Consider the following 21,046-nt stretch of genomic DNA (forward strand, 5'->3'; position numbering starts at 1 on the left):
GAGTATATTGTTGCCATTCTTGGGTGGTCTTTTTTCAAATATTTTACTTCGTCTTCATCTAGCAAGTTTTCGTTCTTCCAGCTTATTAGTTTTACATCAAGCTCTTCTTTCCATTTCTTTGTGGGATTGTCTTTCAATTTCTCATAATATTCCCTGTTTCTTAATTGGGAATATGCTTCCCGCATGTAGGCATCTTTCTCCATGATGATGACGTTGCCCCCTTTGTCCGCTCTTTTAATTTCGATTGTGTCATCTTTTTTCAAGTTCAGTAATGCGATTCTTTCTTTTTCTGTTAGGTTGTTTTTACTTTTGACATAATTCAATTTATACAGGTCCTTTATGACTGCTTCATGGAACAGATCCACTTTATTTCCTTGTGGTAGTTGGGGGTAAAATTTTGATTTTGTCTTCTTACCACTAGTCCCTGCTCCTAATTGTGGACAATAGACACTTATTTGTTTTGTTGCAAAGTTTGGTTCCTTGTCTAATTCCATCAGTGTCACAAAACTTTCTGATTCCTTTACTGTCAGATCCATTGTTGGTATGTCAGTTTTTTTAGTGTATTCCGACATTTTAGGGTTTTCAGCAAACACCTTTGCCAGTTTTATTTTGCGAATATATTTGTAAAGGTCTATTCGCATTTGAGCTATGTCCATGATGTTAGTTGGGCAGAAGTTAAGACCTCTTTTCAAAATGTTTTTCTCCGTTTCTGTAAGTGGTTTTTTTGACAAGTTAATAACTTCTAGCTCTTCTGATGGTTCCTCAGAGCTCATTCCATTTCTGTCTCATGCTTCTGGTTGTTGCTCCAGCTCTTTTTTGACTTGTTGTTGCGTTTCCCTCTTCTCGTGGGTTTAATCTGGTTTGTCCTCGTCCTCTTCCTCGATTGGCATTTAATGGGGTTTCCATATTCTTCGCCCAGTTTTTTTGTTGTAAGGCCAGTCGCATTTCGCCTAAAAAAGAGCATTTTGGACGTCCCTCAATTTGTTCACTCTCTCCTTCACTTGCATCCGTTGAAGTAAGTGACGAAACGCTCCCAGAATACACACTAGGGTGATTTAGCATATAGTAAACGAGTAAAAATGATGGCACTACAATAACCAGAATGCAAAAAGCAGGAAGTGACGTGATGACATAGGAGGAAATGAGTTTAAATAACGGAAAAAGTATGTCAGAATTGTAACAACTGATCCTCGTGAACAAGATCTTTGTTAAGATTGAAACGCGTAGAGGAAAGCTTACTGGAATGCTGAATTAAATTGCAACCTTGCCAAGAGTAATAGAGATTTGGCGTGATCATTTCTGAGTGCGAGCGAACCTGTTTCTATTTGGAGACGCTGTTTGTGGAATTGTAAACAACTTGGCTCGTTGTATCGCACACGCACCATCGAGAGCGCCCAGGTGTCAAAAAAACGGGCCGTAGGTGAAAGGATGTATATATATATATATATATATATATATATATATATATATATACACACACACACAAACACACACACACACACACACACACACACACACACACACACACATATATATAATTATGATAATATATATAATTTTTTAACACATTTGTAGAGTGAAATCTGCAAATCCAATTCCAATTTTTCAATTGCCAGAATTATGGAACTGTGAATTCTCTGGAAAACAGGAATCGTTTCTCTTATTTTTTGGGACAAAACCAGGCTTCCAGGGACCACTCCAAATCCTCTCTGGAATAGGGGCTGCTCACCCTGACCCCATCTACCTTACATACTTTAGTTTCAGGATGCACTCTTCAGCGCCTTATATACTATCACGCCTGCCGTTATAAACATTTTCAGCTACTTCCAGCCAGTCTGATCGTTCAGATTCAAGGATCCTCTGAAAAGCTGCACATCCCAAACTGGACAGAGGGAAGGGGAAAATGATGCCTCGTCTAAACAGATTTGTTTACTTTTCAAATTTGGATCCGTGACTACAGATATGAAGAGCATTCACAGATCAACTTCACCACAGAATAGTAGTGGAATTACTTCTCAAAATAACAGTTTAAAGGAATAGCAAGGTAATGACAAATACTGACTTGATTATTTGATTACAAATGCATAATGTTAAGACACTGATTTAAAATGATATAAGAGACTGCACTGTTTGATCCATGATGTATACTCGCATTACCTTGCACTGCTACTCTTCTGCGATCTCAGTTTCCTGATGGACAACTACTTTTGTCACCGACATGTCTGGATGCTGCTCCTTTGCTTCCTTAATAGCCTGAACCAGAACCTTAGAAAAGAAACACAAGCAAGTCAAGAAATTGTAAATTCTGGTTGACTTCAATGCCTCACTCTTCTGGATGAATAACACTAATATAGGTAGCCAACATTTCTCCTTGCTATACTTAGGAAGGATACTCTAATTTTAAAACAAGGAGAAATTCATTCTATTTATTGTTCAGAAAAAAACCCTTTACACAGCATGCCAGTCCAATAAGCAATGGTTAAGTATGTCTCTGATACAGAGCCATTAGCATGACTACTGGATTCCTAACCTGGGTAGCCACTGTTATAATGTCACAACAGTGGAAAACAAAGCTGTTTTCCACTGTTACTATGTCATAAGGGGGAAGGACTTGCATCCACTGTGATCTTTGCCTCAGCCAGAAACTGAAGCAACAGAAAGGAGAGTGACTGTTTTTTGTCTCAGCAGACTCTAGTTAATCTCGGGATTCCGGAAACCTGAGAGTGAAGAAAATCCATTTATCCAGTTCAAGCAGACCGAGCTAACAGAGGACTATAGACAAGTGCTCTTTAACAGAGTCTGTCGGTGCATCGGCAGTGCACAGCTCTACTAGAGTAGAGAGCAAGTCTTTGGGCGGGGAGGAGGACGGAAGTTAGAGAGTGACAGGAGGGTAGGAGGAGATCTTGAGGTGAAGATGGGGATTTTACTTAAGTGATGTGGGTGCGTGACAGGATGCCAAATACTGGGTTATGTTAAAGACTAGTGTGGAGGGTGTTTACAAGGGTGGTATACGCCAAGTATAACTGCTGTCTTTGGGAGGGGGTAGAGGTAAACCAATTTCCCAATATACCCACTGTTTTCAACAAATAGAATGTATTATATTAGATTTTACTTATACAAATAGGAGTGCTTTCCTGCACTCCAAGATTGTTGGTTTATTTAAAAAAAAATGCATAGTCTAATAACTTAGCTGGAGCTTCACTGTAAGACATATCTTGGGAGGTCTGTGGTCCTAATTAATTTGCTAAATGTATTAGTTTCCAGGTAAAGAGTGGTAAATTACACTGCTGAAGAGAGATTCCAATAAAAATAAGCTGATCTGATATGATCTGGTTTTAGTTAACAACCCAAATGAGAACAAGCATTTGCAATGCAATAGGTCTCGCATTTGCTAGAGTTTGAGCTATTGGCATTGTAAATTACAATGCTTTTTATTTATGTGTGGGTTTTGAAAACAAATAAATAAAAGGCATTGTCATTACAAGGCCAATAGCTTAAACTCTGGCAAATGCGATACCTATTGCATTGCAAATGCTTGTTTTTAAAAAACCGTCAGTCAAGCGGAAATATAATGTGGTGTTTTCTTTGAGTGAAATCTGTAAATCCTTGATATACGAAAAACTCGCGCTAAATTGAATCACTTTGTCTTGCATCTTGGTGATGACAGGAAACAACTTGCAGCCCGGAGCTATTAGCTGGATACCTCCAGAGCTTGGAATGCTATTAAGATGTAGGCTGCAGCTGGAAACAGATGGCAGTCTAAAGTGTGAAACGTCACACCCGATCTCCAGGCCACGCTCAGAATGCAGATGCTGTGACGAGCGAAACATCGCTGGGGCCTCACGTTCCACTGAGCATCGGTGAGATCTCGTTTTCATGCAGCACTTGAAATGAAAGCGCCAGTAAACATTAATATGAAATCAAGGCCAAGTCAGGGAGGTGAATTGCCGAGGTGTAAGGTTTCATTTTCGGTTTGTTCCATTAAAAAAAATTCTAATTTGTAAATGGACATTGCACCGAGCCAAATGAAATGCGTCAGGCAGAAAATATGCGTCGTGAAAAAAGAACACGTGCCTTGACCTCCTACGAACCCCTTAAGCAGAACAAGACAAGCCCGGCGGAGCGTGGCGCGCGCGCTTGGCGGGGGAGCGGAGCTATTAGCTGGATACCTCCAGAGCTTGGAATGCTTATAAGATGTAGGCTGCAGCTGGAAACAGATGGCAGTCTAAAGTGTGAAACGTCACACCCGATCTCCAGGCCACGCTCAGAATGTAGATGCTGTGACGAGCGAAACGTCGCTGGCGCCTCACGTTCCACTGAGCATCGGTGAGATCTCGTTTTCATGCAGCACTTGAAATGAAAGCGCCAGTAAACATTAATATCAAATCAAGGCCAAGTCAGGGAGGTGAAGTGCCGAGGTTTAAGGTTTCATTTTCGGTTTGTTCCATTAAAAAAAATTCTAATTTGTAAATGGACTTTGCACCGACCCAAATGAAATGCGTCCGGCAGAAAATATGCGTAGTGAAAAAAAGGACACGTGCCTTGACCTACGAACCAAGAAGAAAAAAATTATGCACGCGCTTGCCTTGAAGTACGGGAAACATACAAAGTCTGTAAATATCAGCGCTCTGAAAAAACAAATGAAGCTGATGAGGAGGGAGTGGGAGGGGATTCACTGAAAGTGACACGGCAGTGAAAGGAAAACAAACAAGACAAGCCAGGCGGAGCGTGGCGCGCGCGCTTGGCGGGGCGGGGGAGCGCATTCCAGGCGGGGGAGCGGACCCTTTGAAGTGCTCCCAAAAAGCAGATTGCATGGCGGCACGATCCGCGTGATTGTGCGCGTGCTAGCCATGCAATCCGCTTTTTGGGAACACTTTTCAAACCCGCTTACAATAGTCTCGCTTTGCGATCGCTTACGCGATAGCAAGGCGAGACCTAAAAATAACTATCAGGAAAGACCACATAACATTATATATAACATTAACAAACTTCAGTCTTGGGACCACTGTAGTCAATGCTGACCCTGGGAATTTAAAATGATGTTAATTGATGCCATAACAGTTGGAGTGTGCACTTCTTAAATAAAAGCAATAAAAAAATGAATACAAAGCTCTTATTTAAGAAAGAACATTTGTATGTATTTCACTTAAAATATACAGTGAAGTGGATGTGGAATGGACCCTAATTAAATGAACCAACATTTACATAGCAGGTTTTGGGTAAAGGAGGAACTAAATAGAGTATAAAGTATGTCTTTTTTTGAGGTACCACACTGTATTCTAGGGTAACAAAAGTAATCTAGGTAACAAACAGTAGGAAGCATTAACATATTAGCGAAGAAAGCACTGGATGTGTTACTCATGGAGTTAAAGCACTGCATGTGCTATTACAGCCATTGAACCCGCTTTGTGAGGGAATGCAACACTTGTCATCTTTTTAATTTGCGGGGCAGTTATTGGTAAAACAAATAAACGTTAATTATGTAGCTCCTCACACCATTTTAGTTGGTGGTTAACCATGTTCACAGGCAAATGAGAGGATAACACAAAATCGAGAAGAGAACATGGTAGATAATAGCTCAGGTTCCCGAGTATATGGCAACATCAGTAAAGCCTTGTTCAAGGCAAGTGATTGCAGGAGGTAGCTGAAGGATAATATATGTTGACTGTGTGCTTTTTGTAATTGGTTGAAAATGTATTTGCCTCAAAAAGAAGGTAATGATAATGACAAGCAGCAGTGACTCATTATTTAAGGCCAAGCTTCCCAGAATGGGACTGTGATGTGCCTTATTATTTTATTTTTAAAGAATTATCTTGCTATAAGTGTCAGAGTCAGAGAAAAGTCACATTATCAATTACTGCAAGAACAAGGTACAGGAGTGTGATATATCCTACAGAAGGAGTTAAAAGTATCACAGGACACCGGCTTTTGACTTACTCAGTTTCTTTTATATGCACGGTTAGTTCATTCCTCACATTTCCCATGGAAAGAACATTCAAGCAGATGTGCAAATGAGGCACACAGGTGGGAATAAAAATAGGACCTTCTCTTTCAGCCCATCAATATTTAGTGAAATCCAGAAATGGAACTGCTTTCAACTTAACACAACACCAAGTGTACTCCAAGGTATGATAAGGAGTGCACTGTTGAATAAGTTACTTACCTTTGGGTAACTCTTTTCTGGAGGATACTCTAACTGCAGATTTCTCACGTTGTGAATCTTTCTAGATGCAAGACTGGATCCACAAAACTACTCTGCAATACCTCTATTTACCTCTGATGTGACTCCATCTACCTATGAATGTGTCGAAACATTCACTTATTAGGTGCCACCCGGTGCACTGGCATCAATTTAATCATGGAATTTTCCAAACCCAGACGTGGAGCTCCCCCAGCAGAGCAGCAAAAATGACAACGGGCAATATAACTTTATGCCTTGTTTACAGCTAAAAGACCAATGTACAGGATGGACAAGAGGTGGCGGGCGGTGAAGAACAAGTTACTTACCTTCGGTATCGCCTGATCTGGTAGAGACTATCTAGCCATAGATTCCTCAACTTAGATTTCTACCTAGGCGTCAGACTGGAACTTTTTTATGAGCAGTGCCCTTGCGTACCTGTAGGTGGCGTCGTCGGACGCACCGGAAGTGAAGTGCGCGATGCCCTTATACGCACCATCCCAGTGCGCTGACGTCAGTTTCTTTTCGGAATTTTCAAAAACCGGAGTGAGGAGCCCTCGAAGAACACTGACCAGTAGTGAAGAAAACTAGGGTCCTGAAAGGGGGAGAAACCCAGTCCATAGAAATCCGTTCACAGAGTCGAGAGGATAGGTGGGCAGGTAAGGAATCTGCGGCTCGATATAGTCTCAAACAGATAAGGCGTTACCGAAGATAAGTAACTTGTTCATCTGATAGAGACTTCAAGCCACAGATTCTTTACCTTGGACTAGATACCCAAGCAATACTTCCCTGGAGTTGGGTCTGCGAAACAGTTTCACACTAAAAAGTACTGCAGAACCGAAGGAGCAAAGTGCCCTTCCTGACGGACCTGACTCTACAGGCAGTAATGTTTCATGAATGTTTGTAGAGAAAACCACATTGCTACCTGGCAGATGTCCAGGAGTGGAACTCTGCGTGCTAACGTAGTGGTCGCAGCCTTAGCTCTGGTGGGATGAGCATGCAAAATCTCAAGGGGACTGCTTCTTGGCCATTGCGTAGGAGATCTTAATGCAGAGCATGATCCATTGGGAGAAGGTCAGTTTCGGAACAGCCTTCTCCTTCTTCGTTTTGACATACCCCACTAAGAGTTGGTCATCCACCCGGGAAATCTTTTGTGTGGTCATGGTAGAATGACAACGCTCTTTTTAGGTCCAGTCAGTGGAGTCACTCCTCTTACTTAGATGGATGTGGCGGAGCATAGAAGGCAGGGTGATGAACTTGCTTACATGAAAGGAAGTGACAACTTTTGAGAGGAAGGAAGCTCTAGTGCGAAGAACCAGCTTGTCTGTAAAGATGATCAGGTACAGAGGCTTAGATGACAAAGCATGAAGCTCACTGACCCTCTGGGCAGATGTTATTGCCACGAGGAAGGTGTCTTAATGGTAAGGAGCTTGAGAGGACAGTTGTGCAGTGGCTCAAAAGAAGTGTAAATCAACAGGGCGTGGCCTGAAGCATGGCTGTGTAAGCTGCATTTCCAGTGAGCTCCAGCCGGAGCACTAATTCAGTCAGAAATCCTGCCAGCCTGAAAGCATGCAGATGCTGCCCAGACGGCCCTCCAGGCTGGCTGTTTGTCACTGGCCAAAACCGAATGCCCCGGAGCTGTTGAACCTGCTGAGGCACTAAAAAACACAGCAGAGATAGACTGACGGACGCTCTCCAAGATGGCGCCCCGTCTGGCCTCACCTTCTCTGAAGCTCCCAAGTCGACTGCCCCTCCAGGGGGAAGAGTGGTCTGGACGCTGGAGGAAGCAGGGCCCGAGAGACCCTTGGTGCGTCTGGGGAGGAGAACGGCCCGGGCCCTAGTACACAGGGAGGGAGGATATGTGCTGGCTTTTGGCAGCAGCCCAGGCCAAATGTACTGCAGATATAAGTGACTGGTCCCTATTCAAGTGGCTGAGACAGACTGTCCTGGCCTGCAAGCAGAAAAGGACTTTGGGCAAGGATATGGTGTAGAGAATAGACTGGTTTTATGGATAGTCCCCAGACGCTTTCCCATTCCCTTCCCACCTGCGCCTAGCTTGAACGAAGCCGTCAGTAGACGTGGGGGGAACCAGGACGACAGCCGGAAACTGGCAGGGCACCAAAGGCAGTACCTAAGCAACACCGCACGAATCCACCACCTGACAATGGATACGGACGCCCGAAACAGAAAGGCCTGACCTTCTGGCTCGTTTGCTTGACCCTGCGAACTGCTGAGTTACCTCACCCCTCCACCTGTATCTCAGTTGCTGGACGGAATAGCCTTGCAAGTTATGTTATATTAAAATATTTAGCGAGCGCATGGCTGTCTCAGCAATGGGACGTCCTAGTGCAAAGAGAGCAGGAGGAGTGAGTGAGTGGAGGAGACTAAAGATCAGCGAAAAGCCAAGTCTTCACAGCCCTCCTGAAGGCCAAGTGATTGAAAATACTTCTGGTAGAGAGAAGCAGGGAGTTCCAAAGGGCCGGCACGATCACCTGTAATGAACGCCTTAGGCCTCTGCAAAACCAGGGAACCCGGGCCAGGTGGAGATCAGCCGAGCGTGGGGCACGCGTGAGAGCGTAAGGGAGGTATAGATTGCTCAGGATCGCTGGGCAGAGGCCAGAGAGAATCTTGTGGGTGAAGCAAAGGGCTTTGACGTGAATTCTCTGTTCTATGGATAACCAATGTAGTCGGCGAAGGAGACCAGTATCTGAGCAGTGATTGGGGAGGGCAAACAGAGTACGGGCTGCAGCATTCTGGGCGAGCTGGAGCCTCATGATCACAGACTTATTAAAGACAAGGACTAGCGCATTGCAGTAGTCCAACCTAGCCAAGATAGGGGCTTGGACAATCATCTAGCAAGTGGTTGTGCCCAGCGACGCCCGAAACAATACCCGACCACGTAATGGCCAATGACAAGGACACCAAACACCCTAGGCAGGGGAAGATGGACCACTTTATGAAAATACTGCACCCCCAGATGGAGGACGCGGACGCCACCCAGACCCCACCAGACACGGCTGTGTTACTCCAGGGGATACAAAGCACAAGAGAGGCACTTGAAGATAAAATAGGGGAGGTCTGCTCTGAAGTCACACTCTTATGTCAAGACCTGCGCTAGGAGTTGGAACGGGTGACTGAAGCAGAAATTCGAGTCTCAGAGGTGGAGGATGTGGTGAAGGACACCCAGAAAGGGGTGACGGACCTCCGCAACACCAACACGGACATACTATGGCAGCTGGAGGATGCAGAAAATAGGGCCCAGAGAAACAATCTCCGCTTCGTGGGCTTCCCTGAGAGAGCGGAAGGGAACACCGTGCCTGCGTCTTGCCGACCTGGCTCAAGGGTATAATCCCATCAGAACAATTCTCCGCCTGCTTTGTCACAGAGCGGGCACACCGCACACTGAGTGCACGACCACCCCCGGGGGCCTCTCGCAGATCGATCATTGCAAAGTCTCTTAACTTTTTAAACAAAGCTATGATCCTTCGAGAAAAGCGTCACAAATGAGAGGTCAGACATGAAAATTCTAAAATCATGGTGTTCTCAGACTACTGCCGTAAGGTCCAAAGGCGGCATCGGACCTTTGATTCTCTCAAAGCTAAACTTCTAGCCCTTCGCATCCGATACATGCTCCTCTTTCCTGCATGGTGAAATAGCACTTCTTTCTAACCCCTGAGGACGCATGGGCCTGGGTAGAGGAGAGATCCATCCTCTGCCCCTCAAAAGAATCCACAACGGAGAGACACCAAGAACAAAGCACGGAGGCAAGATCCCTGGCCTCGACGTGAAGGAAATGCAGGACCGTATGTAGACAGAGTGGAAGGAAGAACGACTTACACCTTGAGAAAAGCGACCCAGTACAAGCGACACCTTGCTGACGAAGATGGTGAACAGGCAAGTGCAAATACTGGGACTGTCAGGGGTGCCAAGTCTTCAGATACCCACATTGATTCTGAAGACACTGGGATGTCCTCGGGACCAGAAACCTTGCACCCATTGGCTGCTGCGATCTCAGTTCTGGAGCAGGATGGAGGGGCCAGAGCGCAGTCGGCACCAAGTCAGCCGCCGGACTACGGAACTGGCACTTTTATACCAGCGGCAGGGGCTCCACATGCATAACACGCACCAAACGCCCCCAGCCAGTGGCTGAAGATTACTTTTTGAATTACACTGTTGGTTTAAATGTTCCGTGAAATTTCACGGGATGGACAGACCACTCCATCTTCTCCAGCGACTAGCTGTTTCGCTAGGATGAGGGTGGCTGATGCTGGGGGGATAGTGGGGGTGGGGAGGGGCGTTGGTTGGGTGGGAGATAGGTTACGGTAGAGTTTTTCTGTTCATTTTTGTCAGTCGGATGGGTAACTAAGGGATGGAGTCCCCACAGGCTAAACGGAGGTTCTAAGGGCCAATCCCACCTAAATGGTGTAAGGGATCGATCATATCCCATGGCCGCATCTACCCTTGCTCAGACTCAAGACTTTACGTTGTTGAAGTGTTGAGTCAATGGCCTGGGTGACAAAATTAAAAGGGACTGTTGATGCAACTGATCACGAGGCTACATCTAGACATAGTGATGCTTCAAGTGACACATTTGCAGGGTACACAGTGTAGATTTCTTGGCCGGGGCGCCTACACAGTGTTGGACCATGCAGGATACTCTACTGGGTCAAGGGGAGTGGCCATACTGATTAAGAGATCTTTTAGGACAATACGTCTTTGGCAAGATCGCATGGACAGGTATGTGAGAGAAACGGGGAAATGGGGCAGGAAAGATATGACCCTGAAATGCGCATATGCGCCGCTCAGACTCCGGGCGCCCCCCCTGAGTAAATTATAGACATTCTGCTTGAGACGCCTTCAATCCTTCATGTGATTGGGGGTGACTTCAATGACATAACTACTTCACCGCTGGACAGTTCTGTGGGTGATGGAGGTTCATTGGCCATCATCCCTTTGTCACGATTTGCTAGTACCCTCGGGTTAGTTGACTTCTGGCGACTCAAACATCCCCAAGATAGGCAGTTCTCCTACTATTCTGGTGCGCACAAAGTGTACTCCAGGTTAGACTACGTCTTTGTTCCCAGGGATGAAATAGGTGAGATATGACAGGCTAATTATTTGGCAAGGGGTCTTCCTGACTACTCTCCCTCGGGGTGAGAATAGGAACCCGGGGTAATGACCGGGTGGTACCTCAATGCTTGGCGGACACAGAAATATGCTTTCATACGAATGAGAATTCGGTCCCTTTCGGGGTGATGGTGTGGGAGGTCTACAAGACAGTGCTGCGAGATAGGGCCCAAAACCACATTGCATGGGAAAAGAAATAAAGGGCGAAATCACTCATGGGACATGGGAAAAGAAAGAAAGGGTGAAATCACTGGAAGAATTAGAACAACAGATACTACGCCTTGAAAGAAGGGCAATCCACAATAATGATCCCAAGCTAGCCAGGCAACTCGATACCCTGAGACAGGAATATAGGGATGTGGCCATGGATAATGCCAGGAAGCAGAGACTGGTTATGCTCCAACGCTTTTATGAGGATGGAAACAAGGCGGGGAAATTGCTGGCCTGGACTTGTAAGAAGGAACAGGCCAGGTAGGTATGGGACATTATAGACAGTCATGATGTTACCCAAACTACAAACATCCACATCGCTAGGGCTTTGCCGATTACTACAGATGGTTCTATACAGCCCGCCCCCTAAGCTCAAATACTGAGATAGAGAATTACCTGATCCCAGTGCTGGGAGATGAAGAAGCACGAGAGCTAGATGCTGACCTGACAGACAGAAATACAAGAGGCAGTGACGAAACTGGGACACAGGATGGCCCCCGGGCCCAAAGGGCTACCACCAGAATTATATAAACATTGTATAGATCTCCTGTGCCCCCACCTGCTGTGTCTTTTCCAAGATGCACATAAAGAAGGCATCTTACCCTCTGATCTACGGTCAGCAATTTTAGTGGTAATACATAAAGACAGTAAACCACACGATAGATGCGACTCAGACAATCCTATTTCTCTACTGAACACTGAGGTAAAGATATTTGCAATGATTTTAACGACCCGCCTCCTTAAACATATTACATCTCTTGTTCATGAAGATCAATCAGGCTTTATGCCGTGAAGCGCCACCAGATGAAACCTTCGCAGGACTCATAATTGGTAGGTGAAGGACCGGGACTCTCCCCACATTCTATTGCTAGATGCAGAAAAGGCGATAGACGCTGTACATTGGCCATTTCTAGAATGTACGCTGGCCAAATTCGTTATAGGTCCTAAAATCCGAAGCTGGGTAGCTCCACTGCCACGGTTAGAGTAAATGGGGTGGTATCTGCAGCCTTCCCTAAAGGCCGGGAGACGAGACAGGGATGCCCCCTTTTGCTGCTTCACTTTGCGCTCACCATTGAGTCGCTCGCCTGCAGCATCTGGGATCATCCGGAAATCAGGGGTTTCAGGATAGCTCCTACTTACGAAGAGGCAGACCAGATCTCCCTCTATGCCGATGATGTCCTCCTCTATATCACTGACCCCGGGACCACTATTCCTGTCCTATTCAAAATTATAGAGGAGTATGGAAGTCACTCCAGGTACAGGATAAATTGGAACAAGTACAAGTATATGCCCTGGCAAAACCAACTGCTGAAAGAGACCTTGCACCACCTGCAGAAGGAAATGCCATTCCTGATCTGCTCAGCATCTTTGGCTGAGTTCATCTGCAATGGCGCTCAGAGAGGCCACCAGGTGTTGAACCCAGAGGGATATGCCCGGACGTTCCAGCCAATCCAGAGGAGCAGGGCCTCTTGACTGAGGGTCCACAACCCCACCCCATGTGTTGCAATACCACATGTCGGTGGTATTGTCTGTGAACACCTGAACTAGTCTTCCGTTGATAGAAGAAAGAAAGGCTCTCCGCTCCAACACGTTTATGTGGAGCTAAAACTGCAAGAGACCAGAGACCTCTAATTTCTATCTCCCCAGATGACTGCCCCAGCCCAGGAGTAATGCATCTATCACTACAGTCAGCTCTGGGTGGGGAAAAGAGAGGGGTCTGCTCCTGATGGTTCGTCAGCCAACTTAGCAGATCTTTCAAAGTTCCCTCCGATATCTGGACCAGGTCGATGAGATTCCCCTGATGCTGCACCCACTAGGACTTTAAGGTCCCACTGCAGAGCTCGCATATGCCAAAGGCAATGTGTTACCTGCAGGATGCATGAGGCCATGAATTCTTGAGACTCAGTCAGTCTCACCAAAATTTGGGATAGAGGCTAAAACATCAGAATAATATCCTGAATATCCTGGTCTCCCCATTCAGGAGGATTGGCACGAAACTGCACTGCAACTAGAACAGCTCTGATGAAAGGTAGTGCCTGACAAAGGAGTCAGGTGTGACTTTGGTACATTTATAGTGAACCACAGTGAATGCATGAAATCCGCCACAGTCTGGAGGTGGGAGACGGCTGCCTGCAGAAAGCCTACCTTCAACAGCCAACCGTTGAGGTAAGGGAAGAATGATACGCCTGACCTCTGCAGGTGTACTGCAAGCCCCGCCATCACCACAGGTAACATATGTGGTGATGGCGGTACCCACTGGTCCGATGGTATGGACTGCCAACGGGGCAGGTGGAGTTGGATCCTGCTTCCAGTGTGTATCCGTGATGTAACGAGGGAAAACTAAAGTGGTTTGAGGCTGTGGATATCGGGCAGGTGAGGTGGTGTCGAACTGGGTAGACCTCTGGCTGTGTATCCCACGAGGCTTGTGGGAACAGTGTTCGTGGCTATGAAAGAATTGGGGCGCCTGCTGGCCTTGGTGCATGGATGGGAATGGACACAGCTGGTAGCACCTACTGTAGACATGGAAGGAGTGAAAGGCAGAATGGGGTTGGCATGGGGCCATGGAGAGGCCCAAGGACCTGGCAGTGTCCAAGCTGTCCTTAAAGCACTCAAGCGCTGAATTTGCCTTGTCGCCAAAAAGGAGGGCACCATCAAGGGGCATGTCTATAAGGGAGCCTGGATGCCCCCCAAAAAGCCATGTAGACCTCAGCCAGGTGTGGTTCTAAGTGCCAAAGATGACGCAATTGCTCTACCTAGCAAGTTGTATCCAATCCACAACGAATGGTGAATTTTGCTTTGTCATCGGCAATAGCCTGTGTCAGTATGGCTTGGGCCTCCTTCGAGACACTGCGGAACATCAGCCTATATTGCAAGGCTGGCAGAAAAGAGCATCCTCTTGCCAAAGTTGCCCAGCCTCTTGGACTTCCTATCTGGTGGAGTCATAAGGGACGCATCAGGGTTGACCTTGGATGTGGAGACCAGGACAACCAGATTCTCTGGGGTGGGGTGCTGGGTGAGGTAAGCTTGGTCCATAGGAGGCAGGTGACGGAGGTGGTCAATGGTCCTGTGCACAGGCAACCCTGTGGAGGTCTTGGCTCTGGCCCCAATCAGGACATCAGTGGGGTCTTCAATAAAGGCAAGGATCTGAAGGGGGCCACTCCCAGTTGAAGCACCCGTTAAGGCATTCGTCTTAAAGGCCTCCAAGGTCAGCATAAGGTCCAAGACCTCAGCCGCTCTTCTTACCACCATAGCAAATGAACCCCTTCCTTTGTAGCCAAACTTAAAGTAGAGACCAGGCCAGTGTCTGGAGAGGTATGCAGACCAGTGGCATCTGCCAGTTCCTCGTACCAGTTGTCTTCGCCCTCATCAAGGGGGTTAGTGCAACTATAACAATCCTAAGATCTTCCCCAAGCATGTCGAAAAAGGCAGGCCCAGGCTCTGAATCATAAGGTCGAGTTCTGGCCGGTGCTGGAGTTGCCATCTGGTAAAGTAGATCAGGCTCCATATTGGAGTCAGGTTACATACATATATATATATATATATACACACACAAATACATATATATATACACACACACACATGTACACACACACACACACACACACACACACACACACACACACACACACACATATATATATATATATATATATATGAAGGTTAAGTACAATAGGTATTGGAGACTGTAAATATGAAGAAAAGCAATAACACTTCTGTTAGACCTGTCAGCCCTCCGGCTGTTCCCTCCTCATTTTTTTTTTTTCCCCTTTACCCCCTCATTTTTTTCCTGTCCACTAACTTCTTTTTGGTGTTGGTGTAGAAGCTCTGGTTGCCCCATTCTCACTATCTGAGGGAGAGGCGCAAGGTGCTTCACTAAAGAAATGGAGGAAGGGGAAGTGTAGGTTCCCAAAATGGTGGCCTCAACTGTCGCCTCAGAACCTGGCCCATAGACTGCCATGAGAGGTTCCGGAACCTTCTGGACCACTCTGGCCAGTCAGGCCCCAGGTTATAAATAGAGGTGAGGGGGGGGGGGGGGGGGGGGGGGGGGTCGGCCATTTTAGGAAGGTAGATGAGCTGTGAGGTAGACAGGAGTCAGGCACCTGAGTGGGGAGGTGGCTGCACTAGAGAGGGAATTGACAGGTCTTAGGGTCTGCGTGACTTCCCTCATCAGCTGATACCACCCCTGACCTCTTGACCTGTCCCTGACTCCAGCCACTGACTTGGGGGTTCGTCTTTACCTAGAGGTTCCTGGTTAGTCAGAATTCCTGAAGGAAAACCAGGTGAGGAGCCACCGTCCTGGACTACCCCTCCCTCATCCGTGTTGTTGCCTGGGACTATTAACCAAAGTGGCCCTAACGACCGACCACCGTTCTGGACTGTTTAGGAGGTGGCCGTGCCCAAGAAACAGCGAGTGGTTGGCTGACTCGTCCATTCCGGTGTGAACCTTGCACCCTTAATTACAGCCCCCCCCCCCGCCACGAGTCCCTGCCTGGAGCACTCACCGCCGCAACCCCGAGATTAAGAGATTGCCTAATATCACGGGGGAGTGGTCTGTTGTCACCGGGAGGTCGGTGGAGAGAGTCGGGACTCTTCGGTGTGGGCCGGCGAGCGGGCGACGCGTATGAGCAGCTGAGGAGAGTTGAAGCCAGGAAGAGAGGGTCATGAGGCCTTGAAGCAGCTCTCCCAGTAACACGTGACAGGAGCAGACGCAGAAGCGCCGCCCCCCCCTGTGGCCGGTAGTAGGAGGAGGTCACGCCTCCGCACGCCGCGTTGCCTCAGGCGGCTGCGGCGCGCCTCCCAGCAGCTGCGGAGGGGGAACGGGACCGTGCCTGGCCTACGGAGCCGAGTAGGGTCCAGGAACGACTCTGCGCCAGTGTTGTGAGGAACGGGAGAGCAAGGTTTCCTCCCGTGAGGAGACCCACCAGCAGGGGAGTCCTTGGGGGAGGTGGTTGGTGGGTGTGCCCCGTTTTTGCCCCCCCCCCCCCCCCCCCTGTTTGAAGAGTTCTCCCGTGTGCCAGCGCAGTGAGCCCTGTCTGTCCCGTGAGAAGTGGGACCTCGACTCCAGGCTCTGCCGAACTTCCTGTGAGGAGGACTCCGAGGTTGAACAGTAAGCTGGGTATACTAAGAAGGGAGGAATGGCACGGGGGTTTGCGAACTTAAAGCCAGTTCTAGGTTAAAAACAACTACCAGCGCGATGAAGTAAACACTTGCGAGACTGTAGTCTACGTCTTGGGAACTTCCAGAATAGCGCTAAAAGCAAGGCTCAAATGTAATAGTTTGATTACCAGTCATAAAGAAAGATTTATGTGCAAGGCTCAAATGTAATAGTTTGATTACCAGTCATAGAGTAAAATTCAGGTGCAAGGCTCAAATGTAACAGCTTGCTTCCCAGCCAAAGAATAAATTACCAGTATAGCGCCTAATGTATAAGATGGATCATATGCGATAGTCTAAGATTCAGGAAGTAAAGCGCCTAGTGTAATCATCTGACTGGGGAGAATCGTGTGGGATTGTTGACCATCTGAAATTCCGTTCTATGAAAATGTTACGTGGAGTGCTACATGTGGGGATTTAATTTGGCACTCTAGAGTCTAGGCGCTGGAATGATACATCCAATAGTATTCAGGTATTAGCTATACTGGAGAAAAGAAAGGAATTGTACTGTTATTCTGGATACCATGAAAGGTTTGATCCTGAAATGTGATGAATAACGTTAATTGAGCGCACTTAAAAAGGAAAGATAAAACTTATTTTCTAAACCTTCCACTGATTCGGTGTAGCGTCTTTTTTTTAGTGGTGTAGCGCTGAAGTGTGAATTGGGTGTGATGCAAGCACGACATGCAACTTTGGAGAAAAAGCATTTTTGCCTGAGCCAAGCTACCCCAAGGACGTCAGGTCCAACAACTTCTATCACAGGGGTGTTTAAATTATTATTGAACAGCAATTGTGGAATTATATATGTTCTTATTTGGTGAGACGCGTATTTTCTAACTTTGCAAAGGCTATTGAGACACACAGAGCCAGAGAAAGTGAAAGTGAAACAAGTGTTAGCTGGGTGTTAAAATTGGAATGTTTGCAGAGTATAAATTCATAATAGACAAACAAGAGCAATGTCTTTATACATTATAATATGCAAGTACCATGACTGACTAAACAACAAACAAATGTATACACGTTAAATGATCATAAAAGTAAAAGTTACACAAACCTTTGACTGGAAGATATGATTAACATTGAAACTTGAGGCAAAAAGGTTATTAGTATCCATTTATGCAGTTGGGTATTGTGTGCATTACATTTTTATAGCATTAAAAACACAATATATCAGGTGGTTGAATAATAAAGTGGAAGCAGTAAAGCACATCACCCACCGAAAACAAAGGGCAATCATGAGAAAACAACAATAACCTCAAGGTGTCTCTTTTATTGACTGGAACAGAGTTGAGATGAAATGGTATTAATGTTGTATATAACTGTGAGAGTTCCTACGGCAAACTGTTCCCTTTCAGGGGCTATTAGACAAGTAAAAATGATTGGATTACAAGCAAAATAATGTGGTTCATTCTTGCATGGGTATCCTCAGAATATAATGCAAGTTTATATTTTGTCAGCTTAGAAAGTGTTCGCAATAGTAAATTAGGCACATACAATAATGCAGACTCCAGGGAGCTAGAAGAGACACGGGTCCCACAAAATAGACATGTGTGGGGGTCACTGAAATAGGAAGAATCCAAACACAAATAAAAAACTAAAAAACAAAAGATGCTATTACCAGCACTTACATAAGTATTTTACATATTTATTGACTGGGAGGGTAGTTCTTTGTTACTACTGGTCACAAGTGTATTGAAGTAAACCACTATAATTATATATAATTATGGAGCAGTTACTTAACTGTGATACTAGGTCTCCCCAAGGGCATTTTGGGTATAGTGATAAGCACTCAATTGCCCCATCAAGCACAGGATCCTGGAGAATATTTCATACGGTTTGACCGTCATTTTTTGAAAAGCCAAATATACATATTTATAAACACACATAACCGGCTATATAGGCCACATTTAACTTTGCCCATCCAGTTAATTTTTCACAGCGCCTGGTGATCGTATCCTGAAGCACCGAGCTTGGCAGTTTTTGGCTATTTTCTTTGGAAAATATTTCCAAACTTTTCTGATAAGAACAGGACTCAAACTCCTTTTAGACAGGTTATGATTTGCTATTTCCGGACACAACTGTTCTTTTCACACACAACTGACATTTCAGTGTCAGTCTTTAAATAAAGTTTGTTATAATAGTCAGGAACGTGCATGTTGTCAAAAAGGATCTAGAAAGGTTGCGTGATCTAGATTAAAACTGTGACTCCAAGTTCAGTAAGCATCTCTATGAACATTCCATTCAACCATTCCTAACAATATGCCCAGCAGTCCACTTTTTCTTACCTGATCATGGTCAATGTCAGAATCTCCTGTGATCACTATCCTTTTCTCAATCCGAGTTTCAGAAATACCTCCTTTCACAGTCTAGAAGAAGAGTTTAGACTACCTTTAATCGAAGCAATGAAAAATAAGACATTCACATCTGACTTTGATAATCAAACTGTTCAAGTCTAATCAGTTGCAACAACAAAATGCTACCTAAACACATACCACAAATAATTTCGTACCTGTAACTGTAACTCTCCAAGATGGACATACATTTAATCACATGCTATTTCAAGTTTCACCTCATCCAGCTCAGAATGCTTAAAAAAATTACACAGACTGCCATAACTTTGAGCCATACCTTAAAGCTATTTTCTAAGGCAATTAGAGCTTGTTTTCACAAATTCTTCCCTTGCAGGCCTCCCCATTTCACCCACAAGAACCATCTTATTCAGATTCAGTGCAATATAACAGCAGCACATCACATCTACGAGAAAAAATCTTTCAGATTTGAATTTTTAACATATAGCAATGGCAGCAATTCCTGATAACTAAGTAGGGGAGGTAAATAACTACTTCCCACATCAGTGGATGTTTTGTAGATTCAGAGGCCAAATGAATAATGCGGAAAGTGGAAGATATGTGGGAGAAAGAAAAAGATTGGAGACATCCATGAAATAAATGCTTCAATATTGCCTTTCACACTGGTGTATCTGCCTTAGTGAAGGGATTGCATATTACCTTCACTAAACATGCCAGTACTGTAGCTTTTCCTCTGGACAAAAACGCTGCATGTAGCTTTCTGCTGGCTGTGTGTTAAATGTATGTTACGATGCCTGGAGTCATTGAGCAATAAAAGGCTTTTTCACTGATTCTCCTTGCTTGACCTTGCCAAAAGCTACAAATGCTAAGGGGGTTAAATCAGAATGCATAGTTTTTTTCAATATAGTACATAACGTCCCTTTTGACATCTAGTCTGTCCAGCGATGCTTCTGTTACATTCAAAAAGATTGGAAGAAAACCAGGAGAGCAAGTCTTTTTGGTTCAAGTTTAAATGTAAAAATAACTTCGTATTTGTCTTCACAGTCACTTTCCATGCATAAAATGTTGTGTGTGTGGCTTGTCTGACAAGAATTACACTGACCCTCTTGTCAAAAGTAATGGTTACAAAGAAACCAAAATGTGCTTACTTGTAATACTAGCTTCTCACCATGAACATTCCCTCTGAATTCACGTTTGTGCAAAATCCAAGAAGAACAAGTTACTTACCTTCACAATGCTTTTTCTATTGTTTTCTAAAACCACAATACTCACCTTTTGAATTCCTCCAAGCGCTAGAGTGGATTAGGGACTATTCAAAGCAACTGCTCCCACGTTGGTATATCATGCGGCAACATCACGCCATTTCCAGGAAGTGACAATACAAAGTCATATAAAGATGTCACCTTTGCACACTGATGACCGTTTCATTAAACCCTTCCACACCCTTAGATGCAGATCGACAGTGTGTTTCAAATTTAGCTTGGGACCTATTTAGAACCCTAAAAGTTCACTACAGAATGTGAAGGAGGAGGGGCAGCAAGGGATCAGTGGTTAGATAAAGTATTCACCATAAAGAGCGTTGCAAAACTTGCTCGTTGATGGATACTGTTAACCGAAGATTCCACCCCTTTTGGTTAGATACTAAAGCAATGCCTTCTCTAAAAGGTGGCGGGTTTGAGAAGTGGACTTACACTAAGACCTGCAGGACCAAGTATTCGAAATTACTTTCCCTGAAGAGTTGGCTGTTGTAACAGTAATGCCCATAGTGAAGCTGCGAACAGATGCCAAGGTCTTAGCTGGCAGAAGTTCAACACCAGAATACCCATCTCCAATGATATAGATGCAGTCTTGGCTGGGATGGAATGAGTCAAAAACTTGCATGGCTCTTTTTTTAGCCAGACCGTAGCATACATCAAGGGCTGGATGCTGTGAACTCTTCTGAGATTGTCTCTGCTTGGCCGTGATTTGGCTTACTCCTTCTGGTAGCCACAGTATATTCACCTGGTAGGGAACAGTGTGATAAGCAAGTGTCTACAGGAAAAGTTCACAATAATTGGAAGAGAAAGCT

At 45.4% G+C, this 21,046-nt stretch overlaps 1 protein-coding gene across 15 annotated transcripts in view; it reads right to left on the reverse strand.

Moving 5' to 3' along the window:
• The window catches only part of EPB41 (erythrocyte membrane protein band 4.1), a 796,630-nt gene that overhangs the window by 25,748 nt on the left and 749,836 nt on the right, over positions 1-21,046 (reverse strand). For all 15 annotated transcript variants that reach the window (XM_085647607.1, XM_085647621.1, XM_085647620.1 and 12 more), the window contains 2 exons: positions 18,955-19,035; positions 2,158-2,265 (listed from right to left, as the gene is read on the reverse strand). In XM_085647607.1, coding sequence (XP_085503733.1) covers positions 2,167-2,265; positions 18,955-19,035 — 180 coding nt within the window. In that variant the 3' untranslated portion in view covers positions 2,158-2,166. The remainder of the gene's footprint in view (positions 1-2,157; positions 2,266-18,954; positions 19,036-21,046) is intronic.

This window comes from Triturus cristatus, chromosome 3_2 (assembly GCF_964204655.1).
Source record: "Triturus cristatus chromosome 3_2, aTriCri1.1, whole genome shotgun sequence".
In the NCBI taxonomy this organism is placed as follows: Eukaryota; Metazoa; Chordata; class Amphibia; order Caudata; family Salamandridae; genus Triturus; species Triturus cristatus.